This window comes from Petaurus breviceps, unplaced genomic scaffold (assembly GCF_028583685.1).
Source record: "Petaurus breviceps papuanus isolate PSGF00001 unplaced genomic scaffold, PetGlider_PUasm1.0 181, whole genome shotgun sequence".
Taxonomy (NCBI): Eukaryota; Metazoa; Chordata; class Mammalia; order Diprotodontia; family Petauridae; genus Petaurus; species Petaurus breviceps.
This window is the reverse complement of record NW_027185784.1, coordinates 1,905,614-1,926,096: the sequence shown is the minus strand read 5'-3', so window position 1 is coordinate 1,926,096 and position 20,483 is coordinate 1,905,614. Positions and strand designations below refer to the sequence as shown.

At 37.6% G+C, this 20,483-nt stretch overlaps 1 protein-coding gene across 4 annotated transcripts in view; it reads left to right on the top strand.

Annotated features, from left to right (window-relative positions):
• The window catches only part of TSPAN12 (tetraspanin 12), a 188,691-nt gene extending 175,917 nt beyond the window's left edge, over positions 1–12,774 (top strand). For all 4 annotated transcript variants that reach the window (XM_069087088.1, XM_069087087.1, XM_069087086.1 and 1 more), the window contains exon 8: positions 11,254–12,774. In XM_069087088.1, coding sequence (XP_068943189.1) covers positions 11,254–11,559 — 306 coding nt within the window. In that variant the 3' untranslated portion in view covers positions 11,560–12,774. The remainder of the gene's footprint in view (positions 1–11,253) is intronic.
• Positions 12,775–20,483: the final 7,709 nt, after the last annotated feature.

Genomic DNA, 20,483 nt, shown 5'->3' with positions numbered 1-20,483 from the left:
CCTTCCTTCCTTCCTTCCTTCCTTCCTTCCTTCCTTCCTTTCTTTCTCTCTTTCTTTCTCTCTTTCTCTCTCTCTTTCTTTCTTTCTTCAATAATTTTTTAATTATCTCTCCTGGATCTATTTTCCAGCTCAGTCGTAAGTGGTTTTCCAAGTGAGATATTTCACATTGCCTTGTATTTTTTCATTTGTTTGAATTTGTTTAATAGTATCTTGGTTTCTCATAAAGTCACTAGCTTCCATTTGCTCTACTCTAATTCTGAAGGGGTGATTCTCTTTAGTGAGCTTTTGAGATATTTTTTCCATCTGGAAATCGGTTTTTTAAGGCATTCTTCTCCTCATTGCCTTTTTGAGCCTCTTTTGCCATTTGAGTTAGTCTATTTTTTTAATTCAATTTTTAATTTATTAATTTGTTTGTTTCCTTTTAGTTTACAGGATTCAATTCCACAATTCCTTGAATTTCACATTTTGTCCCCCTCCTTTCCCTCCCCCCCATGGCATCTTATAATCAAGTATAGGATCTGTAAATACTTTCACATTATACAATGGTCAGGTTATAAGGATGGATTATACCAGCTGGAATGAAAAATGGTAAAGAGGACATAAAATCAAATAAGAGAACGAAAAAGATCAGGTATTTTGCTTCCACCTGGATATAAATTTAGTTCTTTCTCTGGATGCACGTTTTTCTCTCCATCATGCGTCTTTTGGGATTGACTTATATCCCTGCATTGTTGAGAAGAGTCCAGTCTATCAAAGTTGGTCATCACACATATGTTGTGTCTGTAATTGTGTACAAATTCCTCCTGGTTCTACTCTTCTCACTCAGCATCAGTTCTTTTAAGCCTCTCCAGGGAAATATGAAGACCGCCTGCTCCCCATTTCTTATAGCGCAATAATATTCCATAACATGCATATACCACAACTTGTTCAGCCATTCCCCAATTGATGGAAACCCCCTTAATTTCCAATTCTTTGCCACAACAAAAAGAGCTGCTATAAACATTTTTGTACATATGGGTCTTTCTCCCATTTCTATGATCTCTTTGGGATATAACCCTAGGAGTGGTATTGCTGGATCAAGGGGTATGAAAGTATTTATAGCCCTTTGGGCATAGTTCCAGATTGCTTTCCAGAAAGGCTAGATCAGTTCACAACTCCACCAACAATGCATTAGTGTTCCAGTTTGCCCACATCCTCTCCAGCATTTGTCATTTTCCTGTTTTGTCATCTTAGCCAATCTAACTGGTGAGATGTGGTACCTCAGAGTTGTTTTGATTTGCATTTCTCTAATCAATAGTGAATTAGAGCATTTCTTCATGTGCTTATAGACAGCTTTAATTTCTTTCTCTGAAAACTGCCTGTTCATATCCTTTGACCATTTATCAATTGGGGAATGGAGTTAGTCTATTTTTTAAGGTGCATTTTTTTCCCTCAGGTTGTTCATTCTCATTTCGTAATTTTCTTTCTTCGTTCTCATTTCTCTTCCCAATTTTTTCTTCCACTTCTCTTATTTGGTTTTCAAAATCCTTTTTAAACTTCTCTATAGCCTGTAACCAGCTCATATTTTTCTTGGAAGCTTTTGGTGCAGGAGTTCTGATTTTGCTGTCTTCCTCCTGTTCCATGCTTTGATCCTTTTTGTCCCCAAAATAGGAGTGTAAAGTTGTATTGGTCTGCTTGGTTTGCTTCCTTTGCTTGTTAATGTTGCCACTCAATTACTTGACTTTTGAGCTTTTTGCCACAGTAGGACTCTGCCAACAGACAGGGGAGCTTTGTCCCAAATTGCTGGGGTTTTCTCAGCTTCTGAAGGTATTAGTTGGGTGCCCGCTCTGAAGCCTGCCAAGCTGGTCACACACCCCAGAACCTCCACCCTAGACAGCAATCCAGATCCAAGCAGTTTAAAGCAAGAGTGATTACCCCTCAGACTGGTTGCATGGTCCCGCTACAATCTGCAGGCCGTGGCACCTCAGTGGCTTCTCCCTCCAGGGGATAAAGGCCAACCTCTCTCCCAAACTATCGAGTCCTAAAGTCCACACTGCACTAACCTCTTACTTTGTCCTTAGCATCTGTGGGTTGATAATTCTGTCACGACAGCTGCTAGTGATCTGAAGTCCCTCCAGCCAGCCACTGGTCAGGATGTCCTGAGTCTAAGACCTCCTCTCCTGGGCTGGGGTCGGCTCCCAGTGCGCTGCACTGGCTGCTTCCTGCTGGCCTGCCAGGCTGTCCTCAGGGGGAGGTTAGCTTCTCTGTGTCATTTTGTGGGTTCTATAGCTCCAAAGTTCATTAAGAATCACCTTTTACATGAATTGGAGGAGGTGGGAGACTAGTTAGCCATTTCTTTCTCCAGTTTATTTTATAGATGAGGAACCTGAGGCAAACTGAGTTAAGTGACTTGCCCAGTGTCACACAGCCCTTAGGAGTCTGAAGTCTGAAGCTAGGTTTGAATTTAGGAAGATGAGATTTCCTGACTCCAGGCCCACTATTCTATCCACTGTGTCACCTAGCTGCCAAGTGATAGAGCCCAGCTGAGTTTATATTGCTTTTAGGTGAATTTAGATGAGTTTAATGACTTTCTCCAATGATATTCAACAGACTAGGAAGAGAAGAAGAGAAATTGGATCTTTCCTAGGAATGGGAGTTAGCAGTATAGGACTAACAGGTCAGAGTGACAAGGAATTGTAGGGCAATACTCACTCAAATCTAGGTTAAGTTGACTCAGGTTAAGGCTAGGTAGGGGAGAAAAACCAGTAGAATTGTCACTAGTCAAGGTTCTAGATTACTAATCAAAAAAAAGCATTTATTAAGTGTTTATTATGTTCCAGGCATTGTGCTCGGTATGGGGAATGCAAAGACAAAAATGAATCCCTCCCTTCTCTTGTGGAACTTACATTCTATTGGGGGAGACAACATATACATAAAAGTAGATACAGAATAAATATAAAATAAAATAAACACAACTTTGTGGAAGGTGGGTACTAGCATTTGGGGTCAGGGATCAGGACAAGTTTTCATATAGATGGTAGCACTTTAGCTGAGTCTTGAAAAAAGGAAAGGAATCTCTGAATTGGGGGTGAGGAGGGATGCATTCCAGGCATAAGGAATGTCAGTCCTGTACAAAGACGTGGACATAAGAGATGGAGTGACATGGGTAAGTAAGAGCAAAATAGCCATTTGGGTTAGAATGTAGGGAGAAGGAAAGGGAGTACAAAAAAAATAGGTAAAAAGAAAGTTAAGCTGTAGAGAGGATGGAGGTGCATTCAATTAAATCAGGATTTAAATTCCTAATCAAAAGTATCTCCTTGGATAAGCTTTTTTTTTAACCACAACAAAATTCTCGTTTTAATGTAACCTTAATGCATAGTCTTAAAAACTCAGAAATGCATTTAATTTGTGTGATGATTAGTACGCTGTACATTTTAAACAAGTATTTATTCTGACTTTTTTGAATGTCAGTCCTGTCCAAAGACATGGACATGAGGGATGGAGTGACATGGGTGAGTAAGAGCAAAATATCCCCATTTGAGTTAGAATGTAGAGGGAAGGAAATGGAGTGATTTAAAATAGAGGTCATAATAAGGACATTAAGGGCAAAGGCTAGATTTGGTGGGTGATTTTAACAGGAGATGTGAAAGGATTGGCAGTTGTCATTGGAGAGTAGGATTTCAAAGTTCCAGATCTTTGAAGTGGGACAATTATGAGACATGGGGAAGATAATATCTAAATTGTAACCATGAACTTGAGTAACCACAGTTGAATCAAAAGGGTCTTTGAAGTTGAAGGAATCAAGGAATTTGTGGTCAGTTTGTTAGGTCATGAACGTAAATGTTGATGTGCCCGAGAATAATGGCAGCATATAGGATAGACGGGGAAGATCAAGAGTCAAGTGCTAAAATAATTGAGAAAATTATGAACGGATCTGAATGGTTGGTAGTTGAATTGTTGCAGCAACAAGGATGGGTGAATAGAACTGCAGAGTGATAGGGATGTTATTTGAAATTTTTGACAGTGTCACCAAGTTTGTTAAGCATAGAGTTGTAGCTCCAAAAGGGCACAGTGGGACCATGACTTTTAACAGCTTTGGATGTCTTTTACTTCTTCCTTGGATATAGTGAATGAGTTCATATAAAAAACATAATAAATCTAGGTATGCACATATCTATATAGAGAGAATGGCAGTGTAAGAATTAAAGGAAATTGTTCTGTAGTCATAGAACCATGAATTAAGGAGACATTATTGATTTGTTTTTATATTAGGAAAGATAATTGTTAACTATCTTTTTAGTTTTTAATCTGTTCTGTAAAAAAATTAATCTGTTAAGATTAGAAGTGTCCAATAAAAAAAATAGGCAAAAAGAAAGTTAAGATGTACAGGGGATGGAGGTACATTCAATTAAATCAGGATTTAAATTCCTAGTCAAAAGTATCTCCTTGGATAAGCTTTTTTTTCCCCAACCACAACAACAACAAAATTCTCGTTTTAATATAACCTTAATGCATGGTCTTCAAAACTCAGAAATGCATTTAATTTGTATAAGGAGTAGCACACTGTACATTTTAAACAAGTATTTATTCTGACTTTTTTGGCGCAGTAACTGGTACAGATGTAACAGAAATGGAAATTTGTATAAATTGTTTGTTAAAGCTAACTGAAGTCAAATCAGCAAACCTTTATTAAGTACCTACAATGTATCAGGAACTGCGCCAAGTGCTGTGGCTACATAGGCAACAGGAACAACAAAAATAACGCTGTGCTGTAATGAGGGAGACAAAATGCAAGCAACTATGTTCAAACAGGATACAGACAGGATAAATTAGGGATAATTAATAGAAGGAAGGCACCAGTATTAAGCAGGACCAAGAAAAGCTTCTGGTGGAAGGAGGAATTATTTCTGGACTTGAGGAAGACAGAGAAACCAGGAGATGGAGATAAAGAGGAAGGACATTCCAGGCATGGGGGGATAGCAAGTGAAAATGCCTAGTCAGGAGATGGAGTATAAAGGGATTTAAAAGCCAAATAAGAGTATTTTATATTTGATTAGCTGAAAATGAGATTCATTTTAGCTGTTGTTCCCATGTCCTCCTTGTTTGTATAGATGTCTACTTTTGTGCCCTTATTATGTGAGAATTTTCCTAAACCTTTCTTTCGTTTCCTCCTCCTTGTGTATTGCTCTTCCCCTTTCGCTTCGCATCAAATCATTGATAGCAGAACCACTCTCAGGCCTTCTCTAATTAGACTCCTTCTATGACTTCTGAGGACTATAGGGTTCAGAGGGGACACATCATCTCTAATCAAAAGCAGCTCATTCTTGTTTTGTCTCTTATGATTATTTGTTTTTACTTTTATGTTTCTTTTAACTACCGTGATTAAAAACCAGTTTTTCTGCATCTCTTAGGTCTTTTCATCAGGAATGCTTAGAAGCCTTCTATTTCATTAGAGAGCTATTTTTTTCCCCTGTATAATGATCAGTTTTTCTTGGCTACAGGCAACTATCCTTTACCTTCTGAAATATCCTTCCAAATTCCTCTACTTCTTTATGGTGATAGTTGCTAAATTGTGTGTAATTCTGTGACTCCTCGGTATTTGAATTCTTTCTTTCTGCTTTTAGTAGTTTTTCTTTGACTTGAAACTTCTGGATTTTGGCCATACTGTTTCTGGAAGTTTTTGTTTTGGGTTTTCTTTTAGGAGGTAATGGGTAGCTGTTTTCTATTTCCATTTTGCCTTGTGGTTCTAAGAGATCTAAGCAGTTTTGAAATTTCTTGAGGTGATATTCTCTCTCTGCCATAGCACTCAGGTAAGTCCAGTAACCTCATTTGCATTTTCATAGACCTCTCTGTCTCTGTGTATAAACGTGGGTTGGAAAAATGCCTCACTTCGACTTTTTCTTGAGTTTCCTCAGGATTCATTCTGGTACATTTTCTAGGTCTGTGTGAAGGAGTAGGGGTGGAGTGAAGGGGGAGGAGAATGGGAAACTTGGTATATTTCCTGTTGTTCTGCCTTCACACAGTGAATTAAAGACAGAGCTAATACTGTTGGTCTAGGCCTTTTGACTCCCAGTACATTGTTCTTTCTGTTATACCACATGCTTTATGAGAGAGTCCAGTGAATTAATCTCCCACCCCTTTTTGCCCCCAGGTTATCTTGAGGATTCTGTTTTGGTGGAGGGAATTAGCTGAAGCTAAACTGTTATCTTGAATGGAGGAGACATTTAGTACCTAAAGAAAGGAGAATCATAACCTTGACCTTTTACTGAGTTTGCTAAGGGGTATTTACTATAAACTCAGGCTGTATTTTCCCACTATGGGAGATAAATCCCACATAGATTTAGAGATTAAAAGGACCTTAGAGATCATATAGGCCACCCTCTCCCCTCCCCCCCCACCCCGTTTTTTTCCATATAACAGGACTTGAGGAGACCCAAAGAGGTTAAGTAACTTGACCAATATCATTAAGTAAGGGACAAAGTCATGATTCACACCCAGGTCCTCTGAGTGCAAATTCAGAGGTCTTTTTGCTACTGCATTCTATGCCTTATCTCTTCAACCCACTGACACACACAGAACATTTTTAAAATATGTTTTTACTAATGTCTTTGTTTTTTATATCAGAAAGATAGTGACTGGTGGAAGGGTCTGCATTCTCTCTGTCATCTACAGGAATTAGTAGTTTTCTGGAAATGAGTTGGGCAGAAACTGCTTTGACACAAGATGTCAAGATGGGTACCTGGAAAGTTTTGATTCTATGGGGAATGCAGAGAATAGAGAACCAAATAATTATAGGGGCTATGAACCAGAGAAAGAGGGTCTAGAATATACACAAAGAGAGGGTAGATAGTGAACAGAGTGAGGGAGGGAAACCCTTTGTGGCAAGGGGCACACACAAAAAAATGAAATTACAAAAAAAAAAAAAAAACCTAACAAACAGGAATTGGGAGTAAGAGGAAGACAGCTAGTGGAAATAGGGGCACCTTAAAAAGACATTAAGCTAAAAATATCTGGAGAGACATAGTACTGTATTTACAACAAAAGAGAAAAAAAATCCAATAAAATTTAAAAAAATGGCAGGCCAGATGAAAAAAAAAAAGCCCACAATCTGTTGCTTAAAGAAACATATTTTGCCAAGGCATATTCAAACTAAAACTGGGAGATGGAAAAAAAAAATTACCGTGAAACAAGTGATTCTATAAAAATAAGAGTTGCAGTCTTGCTATTTGACAAAGCAAAATGTAAAAAAAAAAAAGCAATAATCAAAGAAACTAACTGGGCTACAAGAAGACAAACAGTAACACAATAGCGACAGGAGACTTCAATGTTCCCTCTCTTGGTTTTGGAAATGACTAACAAAAAGATAAAGAGAAAATAAAGGACTGAACAAATGGCTGATAAACTACAGCTAAAAGATGTGTGTGGGTCTTTGAAGAAGGACTGTCAAAGAATATATTTATTTCTTAGCACCACCAAAGCCTTTAGAAGAACTGATCATTTTATGTTATTCCATGTAAATATTAAAAGACAGATGTAGTAAATAATCCTTTGTAGACCACATAGCAAAAAACAAGATAGTCATTTGTTTGTGTACCACAAAAGAGACAAACCCAAATCAATACTTGACAATGAAACCCTAAATAATGAGCAAACTGATTCACAGGAGAATTTAATCAAGCTTCTAAAAATAATTAATACCTATGTTATACAAGTTATTCTCAAAAATTGAGAAAGTACCCTGCCAGAATCCACAGAAACCAGGAAAAGAAACTATAAAGGAAAGAAAAATATAATACAATGTAATTAATGAACATCGACTCCAAATTTTAAAGCAAAATCCTATCAATCGAGATGTTTTCCCAATTCAACTTCCCTCAATTGATTGACTACAACTATTTATCTTAGAAATCATTCATTATGGCCAAATGGGATTTGTAGCAGGGATGCAAAGATGGTTCAACATTAGGAATCATATGACATAATCATTTAAAAAACCCAGACATCCCAAATCAAGTGATTATCTTAATAGATGTAGAAAAAACCTCTGACAAAATGTTTATTTATGCTAAAATCTTATAAAGCATAGGCACAAAGGGACCTTTTTAATATAAAAAGCATTTATCAAAAACCAAAAGCAAACATTTGTAATGGGGATAGACTATAAAACCTTTTCTGATAAGTAGGGAAGTAAAATAAGGATACCCAACCTCCCCACTGTTACTTGACATAATTCTGGATAAAAGCTACCAGCAGCAATAAAGTGAGAAAGAAATTAAAAGTATAAATATAGGTAAAGAGGAAATAAAACTTTGCTGATATGGTGGTATACTTGGAAAATCGCAAGAAATCAGCAAAAATACTATTTGAGAACTAATAGGTTCAGCAAAATTACAGGCTACAAAATAAATCCTCAAAAATCAACAGCATTTCTATATAACAACAAAACACAAGAAGTAATAATAGCAAGGGAAATCCCACTGCAAATAACTATGAAATATATAAAATACCTAGAGATTGATCTATCAAAGTGCCCTAAAGATGTGTAGCTGCAATTACAAAATACCCCTTAAAGAAATAAAGAAAAATTTAATTAGCTGTAGGAATTTTCAGTGCTCATGGATGGGCTATGCCAATATAATAAAATGACAATACCACCAATTACCAATACCAGTTAAATTACCAAGGGGAAACTTTATAGAACTTGACTAAATAACAAAATTTATTTGGAAAAACTAAATATCTTGAATATCAAGAGAAATTATAAAAAGAAGTAAGCATGAAGAGCACTTCTAGACCTTAAACTAAATTATATAGCAGCAGTCATCAAAACTATCTGGCAGTGGTTCAAAAAAAGAGAGCTAGATCAATGGAACTCAATGACACAATGTTTAATAAGATGAGACACACAACTTCCCTAGGAAAGAACTCCATATTTGACAAGAACGCCTGGGAAAGTAGACTGAGACCAGTGCTTTACATTATATTCTGCAATACATTCTAAATAGATATGTGAACTTAATATTCAAATCATACCATAAAAATATGAGCACAGAAGCTGATCACATACCTCTCAAGCTATAGGTAGGCACAAGTAGTCTTAACCCAAGAAGAGTAAGAGGCACTTATAAAAGATAAAATACGTAACTTTGTATCAAACTGAAAAGCATATGCACAGATAAAATTAATGCACAGAAAGGGAAGCTGTTGAATTGGGAAAACATCTTTTTTTTACACAAATCACTGCATTGGGTTTGGTATTCATGACATATAAACAAATAATCGACATATTTGAGACTAATTGGTGAAAGAATATGAACAATCCAATCACTAATATTAAGAGAAATGTAAATCAAAACATCAGTGATGTTTCACCTCCCTCCAAATTAGGGAGAGGTGGGGAATGGCAAGTTTTTAATGTTCTGACCTTACAAAGAATAGGCATAGAGACATCTTTTTTAATATCCTGGAAAAAAGAAGCATCTACTAAAACCAAAAGCAAATATCATGTAATAGGGATACACTAGCACTTTTTCAATAAATACAAGAATAAAGCAAGAATACCCTTTATCCATGCTATAACTTGATTGTTGTTGTTTAGTCATATCCAACTCTTTACGACCCCATTTGGGGTTTTCTTGGCAATGATATTGGAGTGTTTGCCATTTCCTTCCCCCATTTATTTCCCAGATGAGGAAACTGAGGTAAACAGGGGTAAGTGACTTGCCCAGGGTCATACAGGTAGTGTCTGAGATCACATTTGAACTCAGAACCTCCTGACTCCAGGGCCAGTGCTCTAGTCACTGTGCCACTTAGCCGCCCTGTTTGCTCTTTTTTAACTGGTTTTTTAACTCTGACATAGTATTTAGGGTAAAAATGTATGCTGACCCTCGTTTTAGAGAAATAGCTCTGAGTAGATGATCTTGAATCTTTACCTTCTGTATTTTCGAGCTTGTTGCTACAACTTCTTGGACTGTCAGGAAACTCTTCAGGGACTAGAGAACAATTGAACAGAGAACAACAAAAGCTTTTCCTCCCCAGAGCCCCTTATCTCTCCTGCTTCAGAGAAATGAAAATTAGTTCCATCACACAGAAAGATAGGAACCTAAAGTCTGAGGGTATGGAGAAACAAACAGACTTTCAGCAAACACTTGTTAAACAGGTTATTAATTAGATAATTGACTCTGATTTAAGTCTTCTCCCTCCCTATCCAGGTGGTTGTTGGGCTGGGCTCCTGATAAGACTGAATATGCCTGGAGGTTAGGTTTGATAAAAAAGAAGTCATTGGGTGTGTATCTGGGCAGATACCACTGACTGTAAGCTAAAACCATATATTAATGATTTTTGTATGATCTATTTAATGTATTTTATGCTCCTTTCCCGCTTCATGGCTCCAGCCACCTGTAAATAAAGATTATTATAAAAATTAGTGTGTAGAATAACCTATACGAGAACACTGGTAATTCTGCGCATGTGTGCATGTGCGCACGTGTGTGTGTGTGTGTGTCTAAAGCATACTTCAGTGCATTGGTTGACATTTTGAGATTTAAAGGATTTTAACCCTGGACTGGCATGAATTACATGGCATAGCAGTAGCTCTTGATCAAGTTTGCAGAAATAGCAGCTAAGGGATAGAATTGCCCCATTCCTCTGTTCTTAGTTGCCAGTACTGCTCAAAGCAGCAGCTGATGGCCAGCATAGTTCCTTCTCCTAAGTTCCCTTCATCTTTCCTTCTAGAAACATGTCCTAATGGCAAGAGCTGAGATTTGATCTCAATGCATTGTAGCCACTTAAGTAGTGGGTTAGGAAAAAGCTGTGCTGGTTATTGAGAGTAATGGTAAAAGAGTATTTGCCATACTTACTAGCTACATAAAAAATACTTACTCCATGTCCTACTGTCAGTACAAATGAAAAGGCTGATTTTTCATGTGAAAAAACATAGGACAAAATGGAGGTAAAAATTTTGTATATGCTTATTTATGTACATGTCTATAGAAATTATTCTCTTTGAAACCTCTGTTTTATTTTTTAAAATCATTTTTGCCTAGCAGATTGCCAGGTACAAAGTACCTATTTAATAAATAACTTGCTGATTGATTGCTAGTTGACCAGAACGGTTGTCTCATACAACATCATCCAAAGTAAATTAATTTCTTAATAGGTATAGATATGCAAACATCACATGGTATTGTTAACTATTGCAGAATCCATGTTGTCTTTAAGAAGAATTGGAAGAGACATCTCAAATGATACTGACCACATCTATTTGTTTTACAGGGTTGTGGGAAGAAAATGTACACCTTCTTGAGAGGAACCAAACAACTGCAAGTTCTGAGATTCTTGGGTATCTCTATTGGAGTTACACAAATTCTGGCAATGATTCTCACTATTACCCTACTGTGGGCTTTGTATTATGACAGAAGAGATCCTGGGACAGATCAAATGATGTCCTTGAAGAATGACACATCACAGCACCTGTCCTGTCATTCAGTAGAGCTGCTGAAACCAAGTCTGTCAAGGATCTTTGAACATACAACCATGGCAAACAGCTTTAATACACACTTTGAAATGGAGGAACTGTAGATAATGCAAAAGGATGGGGCCACGAAATTTTTGGATTGGACTTGTGATTTTTTCTTTTTGAGCATACAATCTTTTGCCCATCTGTTTATGAAATATCTCCATAAAAGAATACTCGAAGACTTGATTTTTTGCTTCCTAAACCAAGGAGAAAAGGATTTCATATCATACTAGAAGTACCAACTGGCTGTGCAGTTAAACAAAAACAAAAAACCACCTCCTTTATAGTGTTGGGGGGCAGAACTAATATCGGCCTTTTAGACCATATCATGTAAGATTTTTATTGTTCGTAGATGTAGTTATGTTTGGGAGTTAACTATGGTAAAATTTGACTTACATTCACAGGCTATTTAGATTAAAAAGCACTGATTAATTACTAATATAGGAAGGTAGACAGTACTAATGATCCATACTCTTTGATGGTGAATTATTTTGAAGGTGTTGAAAAGATTTTACAGAAGAAAATTGTGTGTTGGTTACCAATTAAATGTGACTTTCTTTAAAGTTTCTAAAATGAACTTTACCACTTAAAAAAAAAGAACTAACCCAATGTCTTAAAGCTGATCAGGGATATTTGTGTAAATGATTGTTTTTGTGTGTTAAGTCTGTATATTTTAGTAGATTTCACCTAGTAAATGTTAAAACAATTGTGAAAAGGATTACATTGCCTTTGCACAGCACCTTTATTTTTAGCCTTTCCTGTAAGATGATTTTTTAAATTCTGCCCTATATTTTATAACTATTAAATATCACTAGGTTTGGAAAGTCACCAGTATGATAAATAGGCATCATTATTTTTCAGACTATGGTCCTGTTGCTAGAAAATTTTTAACAAGGCAGTTTCCGCTTAACTGAGTTTATACTGAATGACTTGAGAGCTGTACCTTTCCAAACTGTGGCTCTATTTGAAACTAGCACATTTTCAGACACTTATTACTGTCCTCAAACAGTATGTAGAATATACTTCTTATTATCCAGTGACATGCCTGGGGTATAATTTCAATAAATTAAATATTGTTTGATTAGATTTTCTTTTGTTGCTATATTACTTCAATTAAGACACTGGGGTTACACAAATTATGAAATTTCTACAAAAATTAGAATATATTTATTTGAAATGGGAAAAGTGCATTTTACTGTATTTTGTGTACTATGTTTAATAGAATATTTGAAAGAAAATTAAACAGGTTTCAATAAACCTTTTGTAAAGAGTGGTCATTTCTGTATCCCTATTTTTATATATTAGCATCATTCTTACCATTTTGTTGGAATAAATCCTGGAGAAGATATACTATAGGGAGAAAAATGATGGTTTCTCCAAGGCCTGAGAGTACCTTTTAAGAGTGTATACCTTCATTCAGAAAAGTTCAAAAGGAACTTAAAAGATGTCCTTTTACTTTGAAGCATAACTTTCATTAACCTTGTGGGTTTTTTTTTTAAGACACAATTCAAGGAAAGTTAAATTGACCTTACCTTTAAAATTTTAGTTTCTCATGCTTTTCATTTTCCAGTTAGTTTTTCAGATTTCTATTTTTCTTCTTTACAATGAGTACATACTCCATAGATGCAAATTATAATCCCTCCATGAGCTTTAGTAGAAAGGAGGAGGCAAGTACATACTGAAGATAGGAGAGGAATACGGTCTCAGTTTCCCAGACCAGTTGAAAGAACTTTCCAGAGTAAAAGTAGGAGAACCAAGAATAGCACCTGGCCAGGAGTCTGTAAGATCTGAGTTCAAGTCTGGTCTCAGACATTTGCTGACTCTTTGACCCTCAGTAAGTCACTTTATCCTGTTTGCCTCCTGTAAAATGAACAGGAGAAGGAAATGGCATACCACTCCAATGTCTTTGCCCAGAAAATCCCAAATGAGGTCACAAAGAGTCAGACAAACTGAAAGGACTGAACAACAAAAAGACCATTTTTCAAAAAAAGAGATGATAGCCAGAAGGTTTGAGAAGTGCTTTACATATATTAATTTGACCCTCACAACTATGCTGTAAGGTAAGGTGCTGTTATCTCCATTTTGTGGATGAGGAAAGGAAGAAGTATCAGTTAAACAACTTGCCCAGAGTCACAAAAGTACTATCTGAGGCAGAATTTGAACCCTAGTCTTCCTGACCTCACATTCCTGCACTTTGCCCATTTCAGCATCTCCAAGCTTCCTAAGAAGTTGGGGCATAGGAGCTAAGAGATCAAACATGAAGAAAACAAACCATGTGGGAACCCAAATATGTAGTAAATGGGTAGAAATTGCATGTATTCTACCTTATGTCCAGCCAGCAATGCCTTTCTTGTGGGCAGACCAGGCCCACATCCAGGCCCAAACTTATGTTAATCCTTTGCAGCTGTGCCACGCCAAAGCCTAGACATCAATGTCTGTGATGTTTTGAATTCAATTAGATAAGCATTTAAGCACCTATTATTCACTAAACATTGTACTAGACTTGACTACAAGACAAGATATCAGTCCAAGCTCTCAAGGAATTTATGTATTATTGGGGGCGGAGGTGATAGGGCAACATGGAGTACACCAAATATTTACAAAGTAGTTCCCAAGGGGAGAACACAGGTCTAATATAAGAGGAAATTTGTTACTAGAACAGAAGTTCCAGAGATCACAATGGAAGAAGGTAAGAAAGAGTAGAATAGGGACACCAGGGAGGGATGAAACACATACAGATTGATATGAGGGAGCAGAAAAGGGTAGTCAAGGAAGAAAACTTTTGACTTCAGCAGCCCACAATCACAATAAAAAAAAAAAATCACAGGGATTTTGAACAGAGCCATGGGACAGTGCTGTCATTCCCTTCACAGTAGCAAAGTCAATTTTGCCTTGATGATCAGTCCCTGAAAGATGCAGAAAGTGTGCTGGGGTGGAGGAGGAGTAGGGTTGTTACATGTGTGACTGCAGAGTTGATGACCCTGCCTGATGGTCAAGGTGACAGAGTCCTGGACCTAGGCTAGTAAAGAAAAAGCTGTAGTGAATATTTTAAATTAGTTAAAATTTGTAGATTTCTTGAAGTATCTTCCCATGTACATTCAGCCTTAGTAGCCTAGGTAGCACAGTAGATAGAGCTCCAGGTCTGGAGTCAGGAAGACTCACCTTCAGTTCAAATCTGGTCTTAGACACTTCCTAGCTTTGTGACCCTAGGCAAGTCACTTAACCCCATTTACCTCAATTTCCTCATCTGGAAAATGAGCTGGAGAAGGAAATGGTAAGCCACTCCAGTATCTTTGTCAAGGAAACCCCAAATGAGTTCTTGAGGAGTTGGATACTACTGAAACAACTGAACAACAACAAAAGCCTAGAATCAAATATTGTTTGGTTTATAAATGAGCTTAGTTTAATTAAAAAATAAGCCGTTTTTACAGCAGATTTTTTAAAAGGGTGCTAATGGTAGCAACCTGAAGTAATCTGCTAGAATTTTTAGAGATTCAATAATTCAATGAAGCTCAATAAGTCCATAGTTTTAATACAGAAGAAAGAAGGAAGAGGGAAGAAAAGGGGAGGAAAGGGGGAAGAGGGGGAGAGGAAAGGGGAGGAGGAGAAGGAGAAGTGTTAACTGGTTCTGGGGATTTCAAAGTACAGGGAACTAGAGAGGTCTAGGCACAAATATTATATGTGATTTTTCATTGACTCCAAATTGAAGTGCTGGTTATTGAAGTTTCAAATAAATCTAATATTGCTGAAATGCAAACGTGCTTAGACCATGAAAATATCAAGTGATGGATTTTTTATATACACACAGGAAAAAAGTGGAGAAATGTTTCATAAATAAGAGTAAGTCAGCATTCAATATATTTACATCTGTTTAGAATCACTTTTTTCTACTTTAGGAATCAAAATTCAAGAAAATTCTTTTTTTTAAACAGTTACTGATTAATTTCCTTTGAGTTGTTTATTATCATGCCTGCAGTTTTATTCCTTGCTCTCTGAACTCAAGATACCAGAGACAAAAGGGCTAAGAACTAAATTCTTCAACTCAAAGAGCAGACACCTGCAAGTTCTACTGGCTGTAATCCTATCATTTCTTCCCTAGGAACCTTCTCTTTCCGTGCTAACTGGGAATTTCAAAGTATGAAATTCTAACAACTATGAAGGAAGAGTTCCTGGACAGGCCAGGACAGGACATCCTTATTATTCCTCTTTAGCTATGTCCCAAACAGAATCACACACATACACAGAATCAGGGTTTCAAGCGACCTGACCCCAAATTCCTTCAAGGTCACTAGGTATTAGGGATAGAGCAGTAGAATCAGGAAGATGAGCTCAAACCCCGCCTGCCTCAGTTTCTAGTTTTGTGGCCCTGAGTAAGTCACTTAAACCCTCTGAGTCTCCATTTCTTCATCTGCAAAACGAGCAGGTGACACTTGTCAGTCTAGAAGGTTCCATCCAGCTTGGAATCTGTGATCTGATGATTCAACTCCTTCCCCACCCCCATGGGGCCAGCACCCTAATTCAGGCCCCCATTATTTCTCTTCTGGAATATTGTTAATAGTCTTCTAGATGGTTTTTGTTTTATTTTGTTGGCTTCTACTTTCCCTCCTATTCAAAATATGTGCTTAAAATTCCTGTGGCACAGGTCTGACCATATTCTACTGCTCGAATCCTTACAGTGGCTCCCCCATTGCCTCTGAATAGAAAATATAAATTTCTCATCCTGGCATCTAATGCCCTCCATAGGCTGACTCCAATAAACTTTTCCAGCTTTATTCATCATTACTTGATTTCATGCACTCTATATTCTAGTCAAACTAGGCTACTAGCTGTTCCTCATATTCAACACTCCATCTACCACATTCATATTGTCCCCTTGTGCCTAGAATGTGATGTCTTCTGGATTCCCTTTACAGTGACCACAGACATCTCTTTTCATCAGGTTTTGTACTATATCCTTACAGGGGTGGGGAACATGTAGCCTTGTGACCACATGTGACCTTCTAGGTCCTTGGGTCTGGCCTTTTGATGGAGTCCAAGTTTTATAGAACAAATTCTTTTATTAAAGGGATTTGTCCTGTGAAGTTTGGATTCAGTCAAAGAGCCACACTTGAGGACATAGAGGGCCACATGTGGCCTTGAGGCCATGGGTTCCCCACCCCTGCTCTAGGAGAATGTACCTGAGGATAGGAACTGCTTTTGTCACATCTTCAATGCCTTGCATAATACTTTGCTCACAGCTACTAATAAATGCTTGTTGGATTGTACTCAGCCTTTCAGAATACTTATGCCTCAAGTCTCAGATAAAGTGCCACTTCCTCCATGAAGTCTTCCCTGATTTCTCCCCCACCAAGGTTATTAGAGCTTATTTCGTCCTCATACAACCTTAAATATATTTGTAGATTATACCCATCATTTCATTATGGCAGAATGTAAGCTACTGGAAGGAAAGGAAATATGTTATTCTTAGTCTTTTTGGTCTTTGTATCACCAGTGCCTGGCAGAGTACTTGCATATATAATAATTAATATATTATATTAAAATTAATGATAATGATTAAATTGACCTCAGAGATCCTCTAGTATGGAGGTCTCTAATCCGTTTTGTGCCATGAATCCCTATGGCAATCTGGTTGAAACCTATAGACCTGTTCTTAGAATCATGTTTTGTATTGTTTTTAAAATAAAATATAGGTGTGTCTTGGTAGCACAGTGAATAGAGCACTGGCCCTAGAGTCAAGAGGACCTGAGTTCAAATGTGTCCTCAGACACTTAACACTAGCCATGTGACCTTGGGCAAGTCACTTGACCCCAATTGCTCTGCCCTATCCCCTCCAAAAAGCAAAAAAAAAAATTATGTGTATGTGTGTGTTTTCAAAGGAAATCAATTATATTTTAAAGGGATGAAACAGAAGTGGCAGAGCCATGATGGTGGAAAAAAGCCAGGGACTTACCTGAGCCATCCCCAACTCCCCCTTGAAGGACAGTTTTGAATAATACCTCAAAATGAATTCTGAGGCAGCAAAACTCACAAAAGGTTGGAAAGGGAGAAAACTTAAGTGGTTGGCAGGCAAGATCTGTTGCATGGGGTGAGAGTGGGGTGCACTCCAGCACAGGCTGTGTCCCAGCAAATGTACAGCAGGCTTTGGGGGTGACTGAATCAGTGGTGGCAGAGGCAGCTTCTAGAGCTCTCAGTCTACAGACTGCAAGAGGGGGAGGTGTCAGACAACTGGTCAGAAGGGGATTACAAGGGTCCCTTTGCTGGAAATGGGTGCAGGACTCTATTGTATTGACCCTATGAGGATCAGAGACCAAGTCCTGGGTTGAAATCCTAGGACATGAAAGAACACTAACACACCAGAGCTTGTGGCTGAAGGGTAGCAGAGGACCCTGGTCACAGTTTCAGGGCAGAAAAGCATGCTTGTGGTCACTCACAGATCAGAGCACAGGCCAGGAGAGGAGTATAGATACATCATCCCAGTGTCTACATTTTGGAACTGAAAACTTTACAGACACCCGAACTAGTTCTGAGAGCAGCAGCAAGAAAGGTTTAAAGCTTGGGACAGTCCTACCCTCTACCTTCACAGTCAGCGGAATAGAAAATTTCACTTTCAAATACAAGACTCAAGAGAAACATAAAAAGGTGAATGGGAAAGAAAAATCACATGGGGTTCAATAAGGTTAAACTGTTTATATTCCTACATGGGAAGACAACTTGTAACTCTAAGAACTTTCTTGTTATCAGGGCAGTTAGAAGGAACATACATAAACAGAAGGCATGGGTGTGAGTTGAATAGGATGGGATAATATCTTAAATATAAAATTAAGGGTGAGAAAGAGGAATGCACTGGGAGAAGCAGAAAGGCAGAGGTAGAATGAGGACAAATTATCTCACATAAAAGAGGCATGAAAGAGCATTTGCAGTGGAAGGGAAAATAGAGAAGCTAGAGTTGGGCAATGCTTGATCATTACTCTCATCTGAATTGGCTCAATGAGAGAATAACATACACTCTGTTGGGTATAGAAATCTGTCTTACCTACAGGAAAGTAGGCAGATAAGGGGATAAGAGAAGTAGGCAAGGCTGATAGAAGGGAAGGCAGATTGGGGGAAACAGTCAGAAGCAAAACACTTTTGAGGATGGAGAGGGTAAAAGGAGAGATAAAGTAGAATAAACAGGAGAGGAAAATAGGATGGAAGGAAATGAACAATTAGTAATCAGAACTGTGAAAAAATTTACAGAAGTTTCTCTAATAAAGGCCTCATTTCTCAAATACATAGAGAATTGAGTCAAATTTATAAGGATATATATCATTCTCCAATTGATAAATGGTCAAAGTGTATGAACAGTTTCCAGATAAAGTAATGAAAGCTATCTATAGTCATGTGAAAAATTGCTCCAAATCACTATTGATTAGAGAAATGCAAATTAAAACAATTCTGAGGTATTACACCATGCTTATCAGATTGGCTAATATGACAGGAAAGGAAAATGACAAATATTGGAGGGGATGTGGGAAATTGAGACACTAATGAATTGTTGGTGGAGTTGTGAACTGATTTAACCATTCTGCAAAGCAATTTGGAGCTATGCCCAAAGGGCTATAAAACTATGCATAATCTTCAACTCAGCAATAGTACTACTAGACGACCTGTATCCTAAAGAGATTTTTTTTAAAAGGAAAAGCATTTATATGTACACAAATACTTATAATAACTCTTTTAGTGGTAGCAAAGAATTGGAAATCGAGGGGATGGTCATCAACTGGGGAATGGCTGAACAAGTTGTGGTATATGACTGTGATGAATACTATTGTATTTAAGAAATGAGCAGGATGCTCTCATAAAAATCTGGAAAAACTTACATGAACTGATTCAAGTGAAATGAGCAGAACCAATAGAATATTGTAAAAGCAATGTTGTACAATGATCGGCTGTGAATGACTTAGCTATACAATAATCCAAGACAATTCCAAAGGATTTATGATGAAAAACAATATCCATCTTCAGAGAAAGAACTGATGGAGTCTGAATGCATATGGAAGCATACTTTTTAAACTTTATTTTTCATGGGGTTTTGGGGGGGGGTGGTTGGTCTGTGTTTTCTTTCACAACATAATATGGAAATGTTTTGCATGGCTGCACATGTTAACCTATGTCAAATTGCTTGCCTTCTCCATGAGAAGGGAGGGAGAGAATCTAAAACTCAATTTTTTTAAATGAATGCAAAAATTTGTTTTTACATATAATGAGGAAAAACAAAATAAATATATTTAAAGGGATGAGAGGACAATGAACTAGCATTTGTCCCCAGAGTCAATAGGGAGCCAATTCACTGAACAGGGGAGAGGCCTAGTCAGACCTTCAAGAAACTCTTTTTGGCAATTATATGGAGGATGCACTGGAGAAGGGAGAGACTTCAGGCAGGAGAACAATTAAGAGCCCATAGCATTAGTCCAACTAATGAAATACTGAACATGTATGGTGGCTGTGCAAGTAGAGAGAAGGAGACAAATGTGAGAGATGGCAAGGCAAAAGAAATAAAATTTAACAACCGATAGGATATGCAGAATGAGGGAGACTAAGGAGTAGATGACAAGGTCACAGATTTGGGTGACTAGAAGAATGCTAGTCCCCTGATGGCAGTGGAGAATTTTGAAAAAGGCCTCAAAAGGTTAAGAGTTTGCATTACTGAGAGAGTCGAGCAGGAATGGGGGGGTACATGTAAACATAGGTGTAACTGTGTTGGAGTAAGGCTCTATGATGAATCAAATGTCGTGGGAAGGGTGGGATTCAACACACCTTCCCACTTTCCTATTGAAAGACCCCCTTGGGGTCAGGTCATGATTCCCTACCTGCCCCCTGCCAATCTGGAGACTACCAGCCAAGACTGTTGGTTCACAACCTATGGGCTACAGTTGCCAGGAGTTTCAAAAATCTATAACTACACCAAGTATTTTCATTTTAAAATCAATTTACCTACAACAATACA